General features: G+C 45.4%; 1 protein-coding gene across 1 annotated transcript in view; it reads left to right on the forward strand.

Moving 5' to 3' along the window:
• The window catches only part of akap6 (A kinase (PRKA) anchor protein 6), a 158,865-nt gene that overhangs the window by 144,482 nt on the left and 1,709 nt on the right, over positions 1 to 12,674 (forward strand). The window contains 5 exon segments of the mRNA XM_054614454.1: positions 4,440 to 7,460; positions 8,269 to 9,073; positions 9,076 to 9,357; positions 11,360 to 11,367; positions 11,691 to 11,765. Coding sequence (XP_054470429.1) covers positions 4,440 to 7,460; positions 8,269 to 9,073; positions 9,076 to 9,357; positions 11,360 to 11,367; positions 11,691 to 11,765 — 4,191 coding nt within the window.

The raw sequence follows: 12,674 nt of genomic DNA on the forward strand, positions 1-12,674 counted from the left end.
AGGTTATTTTAACACTTTTTGCAGAACAACCAGAAGCAAAGATTTGTCCTGTTAGTGTTTAGTAGTTGTATGTCTGTTTTGTTGTTAGCTTGCCTTTGATGCTGTTACTTTTGCAGGAATGAATAAAGTTGCATTGAATTAAATTGAGTAAAAAAAACATTAAAGCGACTTTGAGCTGGATGAGTTGTGGCTCATTTATGAATGTTGAAATTTAGAGAGAATCAGTCTAATTCTGCCGAGCATGTGCATGTACTCTCTCAATCTCAATCTTACATTCACACACACACACACACACACACACACACACACACACACACACACACACACACACACACACACACACACACACACACACACACACACACACACACACACACACACACACACACACACACACACACACACACACATTGTAGAGGAGGAGAAGACAAATAACAGAGGCCAGACACTCTGACCTCGCTGCCTGACTGGAGAGTAATTTCACTTCTACTGGAGATGGGAGAGGAATAAAAAGAAAGAGAGGGAGAGAGAGGGAGATAGAGAGAGAGAGATAAAGTGTAGAGAGAGAAAGAACCAGAGTGGAATATATCTGGCTGGTTTAGTTTATAAATGAACACTTCTGCTCAGTGATAAAACGATTGTCCTGGTGTGCAGGTTTCGACTGGCTGGTACGTGTAATTGTTTCTGCATGTATGAAGGATATGAAAGGGTTTCTGCTACATGGTTGTGTGTTTGTGTGTGAGTGTTTCTGTGAGGATGTGTGTGTGTGTGAAGATTATTTCACAAAATGATTTCCCATAGGTTTTGTCCCGAGGATCTCAGATATTTGGGTTGTAGTTGTCGGGACATCTTGATCTGAAGCGTTCATTGGACGGACAGACAGACGGACGGATCACTATCAGACCTGACTAACACATGAGATCATACAGGCTGACCTCCATCATCATGACTTCTTCTGCAGCTTGGTGTATTTAAACATTTCATTATGAGTCGTTTTCTTCTTCTTCTTGTCCTACATGTGTAAACTCCTCATAGAGCAGATGAAGGATCCGTTTTTGTCTTTGATTAGATGTAAATGAGTCTAAATTAAATCTTGCGGGGTGTTGTGGGGATGAAGTTACACCAAGAATATACCTGTTAGTCAAATGTAATATATGGAAATTATACTTTAGAAACACCTTCCCCGCGATTATGAAATATATTTTTATGAGCAACATATGGAGGTTTTCATTCACCGTTTTTGCAATTACATTGAAAGCGGCCCTGTCTGCTGCTCCACTCTGCATGGAGAGGTGATTTATCTGTGAGCTTCTATTCATTTTGAATCAGAGCGGTGACGCCGGGCTCCCTCAGCACTTTGACAAGCGGGGGTTCTGCGGAGAGCCGGCGGAGACCCGAGCAGCAGCAGCAGCTCCTGGAGGAGCACGGGTACATGAATAATCACCCAGACGCTGCTAGATAGCTGCGCTCTCCTTGGGCCTTCCAGCAGATGCTATGCTAACAAATGGGAGCAGTCAAACCAGAGCTAATGGGAAAAAAAGTTTACAGTTTTCACCCCCCCAAAACGTAAAAACATAAATACTGCACAGGTCCCTCTCCATGCACACAAACAAAGACCAACACACACACACACACACACACACACACACACACACACACACACACACACACACACACACACACACACACACACACACACACACACACACACACAAACGCTGTCTCCACCAGTATTAGACTATTTTAAACCAGCTGTCTCCACCAGTATTAGACTATTTTAAACCAGTATTTAAACTGTCTTGAACCAGTATTAAACTGTCTTAAACCAGTATTAAACTCTCTTAATCCAGTATTAAACTGTCTTAAACCAGTATTAGACTGTCTTAAACCAGTATTAAACTATCTTAAACCAGTATTAAACTGTTGTAAACCAGTATTAGACTGTCTTAAACCAGTATGAAACTGGTTTAAACAGTTAGTTTGGACAGAGCCAGGAGCTCTAGAACCGGTACCAGCAAAAAAAAACATGTACAGGGACACAACATTTAGTTTTTTGACGCTATGTTAAAAACAAACAGTTAGGTTTAGGCAACAAACCCCAACCATCAAACTACAACGTGGTGTCAAACACCAGTCTTCTGGTTGAAGGTCCTGTCTGCTGGACCCATCCACCTCCCCTTTCTCTCACCAATAGTTGTCTTTTTGGATATTATAAAGTACGTCACTTGCTCTGACTGTTGTTTAGTCAAACTCTAATACTACGTGTTGGTGCAAAACTACATCTTAACAATTAATTTAGGCACTTATTGAGTCTGAAATCAATAAGTTAAAAAAAAATCCCTCGAAAGCAAGTGCAATCTTACTGATGCTGTCGGAGCAATCTGTCTATTTATGTCTTGTTTCATGTAACTGACATAATTTAGGTGTAAAGTGGACATTTGAACTTTAATAAATTAATATACTTCAACTTCATTCTTTGACATTAAATGCTGTGTGTCGTTGCTCATCACTCACCACTCTGCAATTTCTAGGAGACTCTTGAATCTGAGCAACATTTCTTCTTTTCTGGAAGCTTAATGCGAGGTTCAGATGGAAGCTTAATGTAATTTAAAATCCAAGTGTGTTTGTTAAAGAAGAGCAGCTCTATATTATCATTTAAAGTGAAAGAAATGTTTTATTTTGTGCTTATCAAACACTGTGGGAGGATAGGTCGTGCTTTCTCAGATGTCGTGTTTTCTTGTTTTGGGTCCAAACTCTTTAAAAAGACGTGTAGAAGAATCCCCGTGTCCTTCTCAGAGAGCGCCGTCTCGACTCGGGCCTCCGTAAAAAAGAAAAAGAAAAAGAAAAAGAGACAACACTGACACCCGACTCCTGACAGAACACGTTCTGTGATCATTTACAAAAAAAAAAAAAAATCAGCCCACCCCAAAGCAATTGCTCATAAATCTCAACACAAATTATTCCGCTCTGGAACAAAGCGATGAATTATTCAAAAACGACTTCTGAGAGAAAGAGCACGGTGCTGAAAAACCCCAAAGTAAATACGTAATCAAAAGCCTTCAGAAAGCTCGGCTGTCTAAAAATATGCTTAGACACAGGAATTCTTCCCTTCCACAGACATAATTATACAAATTGCTCCGCGTCTCGTTAACAAGAGAGGGGGGTAATTCGTATTAGCCATTCATAGCCTATTAATCTAATAAACTAGTTGGCTCTGTGTGTGTGAGTGTGTGTGCATATATGGGTCTGTGTAATGAATTTCTATTAGATTTGTGTTTATTCCCCTTGTGCTGATAAGGGAGATGGGGGTAATGACTGAACTGGGTTTTGCCACTGCAGACGCATTCAAAAACAAATTCAGCGCTGAAGGGAAGAGGCTATCAATCAGCCTAATCCAATCAAATCGAGTATTTGATGACCCACGAAAACCTTGTTTATGATTTATATCTGTAATTTATCTCATTTCTGTAATTTTCACAACAGCTTACAGCGGAATCGCCGGCATTCTTTCACGACCCCCAAGACAGAGGAGGGAGGTGACTCCGGGTGTCTGGCGGCCACAGTGGCCTCAAAAACAGATTTTTTCTAAAAGCAGGAAACAAAGCGATGTTGGTTACCTGCCAAAGAGGCAGCGCTGTCGAGTTAGTGGAGCGGACAAATTTACCAGTCGGACAGCGGGGGTAATTTCCCAACCCAGAGTCATGCAACATGACGGGGTATTCCTCCGTAAACTGACGGTCTAGATGTTCCTGAAGCGTTGGAGATGCAGAGTTTGTGCAGGAATTGGTGGCATCTGAGGGTTCAAACGTAATCACACTAAATTTACAGAATATTGTAATTAACAACAAATATATACCTGGAAGTAGGGGATAATCTAAGATCATACATTTCATCTCATACTTAGAAAACGAACAAAAAAAAGGACGTAGTTTTAAATGTTGAACCATTCCTTTAATATGATAAAGCTGCTTTTGAACCAGGGTGTTCTAAATTTCTGTATTTCCTCTTAAGCTGGTATTCTGGAGATAGATGCCTTTGAGTACATATACCATCAAGCTATAATGTATGTAATGTAAAGATAGATGGACTGTATGTGTAATCAGTTATGACCTGTGATGCTCGTTGTATTTGTGGACAAATTTCATTTTTTCTTTGCTGCAGTAGTGATCCAATTCATTCAGAGTGCACTGGGTTTTTGTCTTTTTTAAGACTTTTTGGCACCGTAGACCAGATTAGGGGCAGCTGTGGCCCTTGGGTTAGAGTGGGTCGTATTATAACAACACGGTCCACATGTCAAAGTATCCACGAGTGAGACACTGCACCCCAGGGCTTAAAACTTTGGATGTTGTGGGTTCAGCAGCTGAGCCAGCAGGAATCTTCTTTTTCTTTGCAAAACAATCTCAAACATGTTTTTATATTTTCTTCCCTTTTGTCTGCAGATTCCTGGGAGCGTTCTGGAACCGGGTCTAGTGGACCTCCACCAGATCAGCCCGGTCCCAGCCGGACCGGTGGCAGCGCCGCCAGAAGACTCCTGGGAATGGGATGAAACCGATATGACAATCACAGAGCTAGATCCGCAAGAAGAACCGGACCTCGACCTCATGCACAACAGCATTCTGTCCAATGGGAATCAACCCGATGGGAATCGAACTGGTGTCCCAGCCGGTCCTGAGATGACGTCCCATATGAGGGGTGGATCGTCCTCAGAATTTCGGTTCAATGGGATCTCCCAAACTCTTCCTCCTATCAACAAACAGGTCTACCAGGTGTATAGCCTCCATAGTGTGGAATTATACAGACAGCCTCAGTTTCCTCACGCCTCCTCCTCGCTGCACAAATCCATAACGGGGAAACGGAAACAGCAAATCCTGCTGAAGAGCCTGAGTAAGGACTCCTCGTTCTCCTCCATCGAATCCCTCCCGGACCTCCTGGGAGGTTTGATGTCAAACACAGAATACAACAGAATCGTTGGACACCGGGATGGGGAGAGTGAGAGCGGCAGAGGAAGCGGCCAGTCGGCCAGCAGTCGGCGATCGGAGAGCGAAAGCGGGATTGTTAGCGATACGGGAGACGCGGAGACGACGGCGACGACAAACTCTGAAATCCAGGGAGAGGAGGAGGATCAGGGGGAAGACGAAGAAGAAGAGGATGAAAAGAATCAGAGGAAGTTAGAAACAGTTGAAGGGACTTTGCACAAAGGCAATGTCACAAAGTACAACCAAAGAAACAAGAAAGAAGAGAGTATGAAGGAAAAAGGAAAAAGAAGGGATGAAAGTAGAAGAAACAGAGATGAGGAGAAAAGAAGGAGGCACAGGAAGGGAGGAGGTGAGGCGGTGGAGATCCTAATCAACGGGCGAGGAATCCTGACTCCCGCCGACTCCGACTCTGACTTTGAGGTGGGAGGACTCGGCACAGACTCCTCCAAGACCTTTACGTCCCGCAGTGATGTCACAGAGTTCAAAGTTGACCCGTTTAACGGTTTGGCGACACCTCTTTCTCTCGTCCGCCGGGCGTCCAGCCCCGTCGTATCTCAGGGCTCCTCCTTGGAGTCGCTCCTGGCTCTGGGCGGGGAGTTATTTCCCTCCAAAGACCAGATTCATCGTAGCGCCTCTCTGGAAAGCTGCCTGGTCCCGTGTCGTAGCAGTGAGGAGACCGGAGGCAGCCTGGCCAGCCTCGGGGACCTGGACCTGGGTCTGAGCCTAGACCTGGATGGAGGAGAACCAGCAAAGAACAATGATAGTGCACAAGGAGAACCGTCTTCTGGGGAGCTCAGCCGGAGAACCCTTGACCTCCTGAAACGCCTGGAGAACATCCAGAGTCCTCTGGGGGCAAAGATGACCCGCAGTGTTTCTGACATGACGCTCCGGAGCGGCTCCCTGCAGCGGAGCAGACTCCCCGCCTCGCCGTCTCTCGGTGGTCGTCACGCCCCTCTCTCCGGGATTTCCGGCTCCTCGCGGAAAGGCCCGCCGTCCCTGATCAACGAGAGTTCGGCAACGGCATCGCTGACGGAGCTTAGCAGCACAGAGGACTCGTCTCTTGGGTCCGAAGATTTTGCGATGCTCCAAAATCAACGCCACCTCTTCCTGGATCCCGCCGCGTCAGCCAACGCCAACTCAGGCGCTCATAGTAAACGTTGCCACGGAAACGGCCGAGGAAGGCACAGCATGGACGAGGCGGACGCAGCGAGTCTGAGCCTGCTGGTGAACGTCTCCTGTACGTCAGCGTGCACGGACGAAGACGAGGACGACAGCGACCTCCTGTCTTCCTCCACGCTCACGCTCACTGAGGAGGAGCTCGGTGTTCGGGACGGAGAGGACGAAGACGGGGAGAGGTTGAGCGGCGCCTCCTCTGGTAATGATGATGATGAAGATGACGATGAAGAGGAGATGGAGGGGTCTTACGTCCTGGGGCTGGAGTACATGAAGAGGGAGCTGCAGAGCTGGATCCGATCTCCTCGCAACTCCTCGTCCTCTTCCTCTAAAACAGAGGCGGTCCTCCGGGACGAGCTGCAGTGTGGGACCAACCTGTCCTCCATCTTCACCTCCTCCTCCTCTCAGAACAAGGAGCAGCACTGCTTTCAGAACCGCACGAAATCAATCGAAACCAACACCAACGGTGGCAACAACAAAACGAAAAGAGACACGAGGGAACAGGAGGAAGAGGAGGTGAACCGGAGGAACGCAACGAGAAGCTACATCAGCCAGTTTGTGGACGACGTGGAGAACGGAAACGTGGACCAGAGCTGTTTGAAAGGGAAAGACGAGGACGACGAACTCCTCCGAGAGGAGTCGAGCGTGTTTACAAAGAAAGGAGAGTCGCTGAGGGAGTCCTACATGTTCGCCAAAGCAGCAGAGTCAGCTCAGGAAGTCGGCGACTTGATGGTGAAAACAGAATCAAAATCGACGATGCAGCTTTCTCCGTCGCCGTCCTGCGAGCTCCTCCCCTTCCTGTCCAAACATGCCTCCTCTTTGGTGGGACAGCTGAGAGGAGAGCTTCCTTGCCACAGCTCCTCCGTCCCCTCGCCTCCTTCCCTCTCTCCCAACGAGGACTGCAGATCCCACGATGCATTGCGCAACAGCAGGCCAGCCGCCGGAGGACGGAAGGCCATCACCAGCCAGGAGAAGTTCAAGTTCTCGTCTTTTGTGACGGAGCAGACGAGGAGGGAAGTCAGAGACAAGGAATCGTCCAAGCCTCCCAAAAAACGGCACAATTCTCACTCCTCCTGCTGCAGCCATGGTCCCTCCTCCTCCTCCCCCTCCTCCCCCTCCTCCCTCTCCTCCCTCTCCTCCCTCCATCCACGCAGCGTGGACAAGAAGGAGAACGTGCACGACTTTGTAATGGAGATTATTGACATGACCTCACTTGCACTGAAGAGCAAAGAGAATCAGCCCGAAGAGAAGAACCAGACTGACTCCATGCCGGACCAAAGTCCTGCTTCACTAGCACAGATCAGAGACAAGGTACAGAGTGAATAGGACTCCAATTCAGAAAAGAAAATACATGCATATTGTTATATTACAAATTCAAAACCATATTTAAAATATCCGTTCAGTACAGCTGCAGATGTTCATAATTATCGGGTACTTTTGTCCCGTTTGACCTCAAGTATTCTGCACATTTTGAGGGCAAATCAAACCAAAAGTGGCAAAAGTTATCTTTGCTCACTGACTTGGAGGACTACAATAAATCGCATCACAGATCAGATCAGGACGTTCTTCAGTATCTTTTGCAAGTGAAGTCATCTGAAAGCTAATCGGTTTTCATTTAATTTTCTAAAAAAGAAATCAGGCAGAAAACTTTGCTCCTTTTGTAAAAGTGTAAAATATGAATACAGTAGACGTTTTAATGTGGAAAATAATACGTGAGGGTTTCTCGGATGGTTTTTTGTTTGTTTTTAAATAAACTATACTGTTTCCTTATATGGTTTATACATAATCCAAAGTATAAAAGACACGTCCTAAACAAAAGGAATAAGACAATAAAAGTTATGTATTTATCACATAAAACATTTCAATAGAATAAATTACTATAAATCTCATGCAACAAAAATGTATTAAATTGAATTAAAACAGAGAAGTTAATAAATGTTATCAAAACGTATTCCCCTTGTGCTCTTAAATGAAGCTACTCCAGTGGGTTTCATTAAGCACAATCAGATTAACCATTTTATTTTACAAAAGCTCTCCGAGGGATTTAACAGTCTTGAACCCTCGATTCCGATAAGGAAAAAAACCCAAACAAACGTTCTCCCTCTTCCTCCTCCCTCAGGTCCTGGAACACTCCCACCGGCCTCTCCACCTGCGTAACGGAGACTTCTACTCCTACCTGTCCCTCTCCTCCCACGACAGCGACTGTGGCGAGGTCAGCCAGTGCCCCGAGGACCAGAGCTCCACTCCGGCGCCGTACAGCATCCCGGCGTCGGCCCGCTCCTCTCCGGGCCTCGACTCCAACGACGACCTCCGTGCTCTGGATTTGAACTCCGAGTTTGGGCCGACCAGCCCGTCTCCGTCTCTGCCCCTGAGCCCGGACATCAGGGACGAGGAGACCCTGTTTGCAGCGTGCACGGAGGAGGTTTACCTGGGCCCGCCTCTCTGCTACAGCATGGTGCTCACCAAGAAACCACGGCGTAGGATGATGTCCTCCTTGGACCCTGACTATGAGCTGGATAACAGTTTAGCTTACTTGCCTTGTTCCAGAGCACGTGATAGTCTGACCTACCTGTCTCCCTCAGAGGAGTTTGTGTTGCCTAGAGACCAGGATCACCTGTATTTCCAAGCATCCAGTCCCACAGAGGGAACACTCGGCTCCTCGTCTCCTTTCCTGGAGCCTTGTCACAGCTCTCCTTCCACCTCCCTCCAGGGGCCTGGCTCCAAACCAAACGCTGACAACCTTTCCTCTCCTCCTGCTTTTCCTCCCATGTCCTCTGGCGCCGAGCAAGAGAGGCGAGGTGAGGCCCCGTACCTCCTCTGTGATGTCGCTGGAGGAGAAGTCGTGGCCGCTGCGAGTGTCGGCGTGCCGCGGGAGGAGAGGAGTCGTAATGAGGGGCCTCCTTATCTTAATCCCCGGGCGCGTGTCGCCCGATAGACTCCTCCGCAGCCCAATGTTTGGCAGATACTAAAACGCTCCAATCCAATATGGGCGCCGTAATGACCAAGATAAGTGTCTGCAGCTCTGCTACAAATCCCTCAAAAGAGCCAGCCGCCGCCGCCACCACCACGCGTATTAATCCCAAAATTAACTGCTCGGCGATGAGAGAGGCAGATAGGGAGGAGTGGGGGAGGCGGGGGGAGGCGGATGCTCGGCGAGGGAGGAGCGGCTCGCAGCAGGAAGCAAAGACTGTGGCGGAGAAGCAGGTTAGTGTTGCAGGTATTAGTCTGATCCGCTATCTGTAGGACATTATACAGGGCCTTGATACTGCACTTCACCCCTCCACTCCAGGCATTAGTCCGAGCCGAGCCCCTCAGTGGGGGAGAATGTAATGAGGCCCCGGTGCCTTTCTCTTGTTTCTATCCCTGAGGACCCCCCCTCCTCCTCCTCCTCCTCCTCCTCCTCCTCCTCCTCCTCTCCACTTATCTCTCTCCCTCCCCCCCTCTTTCCTGTCTCTCTTTTCTCTCTCTTCTCTTTTCCACTTTCTCCTTCTATGTTCCTCTCTCCCTCCTCGATTCCTCCTCGCTCCTTCTCTGCCTTATTCTCTTCTCCTCCTTATCATGCTTCTCCATCTTTCTCCCTCCTCTCTTCATTGTTTCTCCACCTTTCTATTCCTTTCTCTTCTTCTTCCTTTCTTCCTCATCGTCTCTTCCTCTCTTTTCATCACTTCCTCAATGTCCTCCTCCCTTCTTCTCTCCTCCTCCTCCCCCTCTCTTCCCTGTCTCTTCATCCTCATATCTTTCTCTCCTCCTCCAGGTATCTTTCCTCTCTCTTCTCTTTTCCACTTTCTCCTACGTTCTTACTCCTCTCCTTTCTTTCTCTCCCTCCTCCCTCTCTTCCTTTCCTCCTCCCTCCTCCTCTCTCCTCTTCCTCTCCTTCCTCCTCCCCTCCTCCCTTTCCTGTCTCTCTTCTCTTTTCCTTGCATCATCCTCACCTCCAGGTATCCTTCCTCTCTCTCAGTTTTCCACATTCTTCTTCTACGTTCGAACTCCTCTCCTTTCTTTTCTTCCCTCTCCTTCTCCCTCTCTTCCTCCCTCCTCCCTCCTCCTCCTTCAGGTGTTAATGGAAGGGGGGGATTTGCAGACTTCTCACTTTTTTAGTTAAAAGGTTAAGGTCCACAGAACAACATCAGCATAATTACTATCAATCAGATTTCATTAGGATTCATCAGCTGAGAGCTTTTCCTTCGATTCATCTCACTGCTGAATTAGCGTGTTTGTGCTCTTTTTTAAATTTTCTATTTCCTTATGCAAATTAGTTTCTTTTTTTCTACCATCTCTGCAACCTTGCTGCCTCCTCTGTTTATCAACTTTGTAACTCTGTTAAAGAGGAACGATGTTGTTTTACTTCTGATCCAGAGCTGCATGTTAATCTGTTCTAAATGTCCTTTGTGCTTTTTAAAGGGAAGTGAATCAGACTTTTACTGCGACGTCACAAAGAATCGCATTCATTCATACACCTTCGTACAGTACAGAATGAACTGTTTTGAAAAATATAGAACAACAGACTCGTACGTCTGACGCTTCAGATATATTCTCATGATAATCTATAACAACTTTACATTTACATTATTCACATTTCAAGTGATTTTCTTCACAATACACACGTACAGGTTGATGCCCAATAAAATACATTTTTTTTACTAGATTACTAAAGTTTACTACAAATTTAAGTTGTTTTTGAGATACAGTTATTTTGGTTATTGAATTCTTTTATTTTAATTTTTTTTTGTTTAGGACTTATTTATATAGTCCTATTTATTATAAATATTTGCGTGTTTTTCCAGATTTTTAAGATTTGACATTTTGCATGTTTATAAATCAAAATATTTTTAAGTCATAAAGATAATTTTTGCATTAATTCATAAATATTTATTCAGAGGTTTTCTCATTGACACCAAACAGCAGCATTTCTCTCATATTGTGTGATGAGTTTCCTCATTAGTATAAATTCATTAAAACAAAACAAACAAAAGACAGAAACAAAAATGCAGAAATGAGGGTGGATGTGCTTCTGACATCACGCCTACATGTCTGTGTGCATGTAACCGTGACGACACATGCACATCTGTGAGTGTGTGTGTGTGTGTGTGTGTGTGTGTGTGTGTGTGTGTGTGTGTGTGTGTGTGTGTGTGTGAATATATCTGTGTCTGTACGGTGGAGGATAACAGCTACACAAGTCTTTACAAAGCGATTAGTGGTGAACCAATTAGAGAGTCGGGTGAGTCGGGGAGAAGCTTGTTGTTTTAATTTGAAACTTTTCATCAGTTTGTTCTCAAAGAAAAGAAAACAAAGAGAAACAACGATAATGCTGCTTTGATTTATTCCTCTCTCCCTTCTCTGGTCTCTCTCTCTCTCTCTCTCTCTCTCTTTCTCCTTTACTCCCCTCCTCTCTCTCTCTCTCTATTTGTTTCAGCTGTATCATGTATTTGCCTTCATGTGTCTTAACAATGTCTCTGTTTTTTCCTCCATCTTTTCCTCTCTTCTTCCAATTCTGTCTTTCTTTTGATTTCTGTCTTTTTCTTTCTCTTTCTCTCCTCTCAGTCGTCCGTCAGTCACGCCACCAGAGATGCACAAAGCTCAGTGAGACCGCCGACCTGCAGGACCAAGACAGTCAGAGTGAGATAGAAGACAAACTAAATACATATCATCTGTTTCAGCATGTTCCCTCGTCGATCAGTGGAGAGTGTTGTGTGATTACTGATCTGACATTTTGCATTAATAATAAATCGCAGAGAGTCAGGACTCAAAGTCTGCTCATCATTCAGGAGTCACTTTTACTACATTTTGCAACGTGGAAGCGTCGCTTTCCAACATGAGATGAAAACAAACGCCATTCTTATTGTGACACGTGCAAAAGTATGCAAGAGACCCGCTAATTTATCAAGCTAGCGAGTTAGCTTGTAAAATAAAATGTGGGAATCCGTCGGTGGAGGATCAACTCACTCAACAGTAAATAAAGCTGAACATGTGGTGTGTTTTAGAGCTCAGCATCATGATTCAAATGTTTGTGTAACATCAAAATAATCGGCACGGTGATGAATCAAACACTTAAAGCAAAACTGTGTCTTCTTGTAGTTATTTGGCACAAACTTAGCATAGCCTGTCTTTACATCCATTACAGATGAAACTCAAGTAGAACCAGACTTTGCATCAAAACAAACAAATGAACGTTTCTTCTCTTTATTGTTTCACATCTGTAACACAGACCTCGTCTTCCTCTCGGTTAAGTTAAAACACACAAGTTGTTTTGACAGCAGTTGTCAGAATCTGCTTCTTAAATATGATCACATTCTTAAAAACAAAGCTCCTCCTTTAGTTTATGTTTTATGATGTTACTCATCTTCAGTAAATCCTCTCAGAGCTTTGAACACAAACATAAATATCTCTCCTGTCTTTAATGAATGTTTCAGATAGAATTACTGGAATATTCTCATGAATTATTATATTGTGTGTGTGTGTGTGTGTGTGTGTGTGTGTGTGTGTGTGTGTGTGTGTGTGTGTGTGTGTGTGTGTGTGTGTGTGTGT

This window comes from Anoplopoma fimbria, chromosome 15, assembly GCF_027596085.1.
Source record: "Anoplopoma fimbria isolate UVic2021 breed Golden Eagle Sablefish chromosome 15, Afim_UVic_2022, whole genome shotgun sequence".
Taxonomy (NCBI): Eukaryota; Metazoa; Chordata; class Actinopteri; order Perciformes; family Anoplopomatidae; genus Anoplopoma; species Anoplopoma fimbria.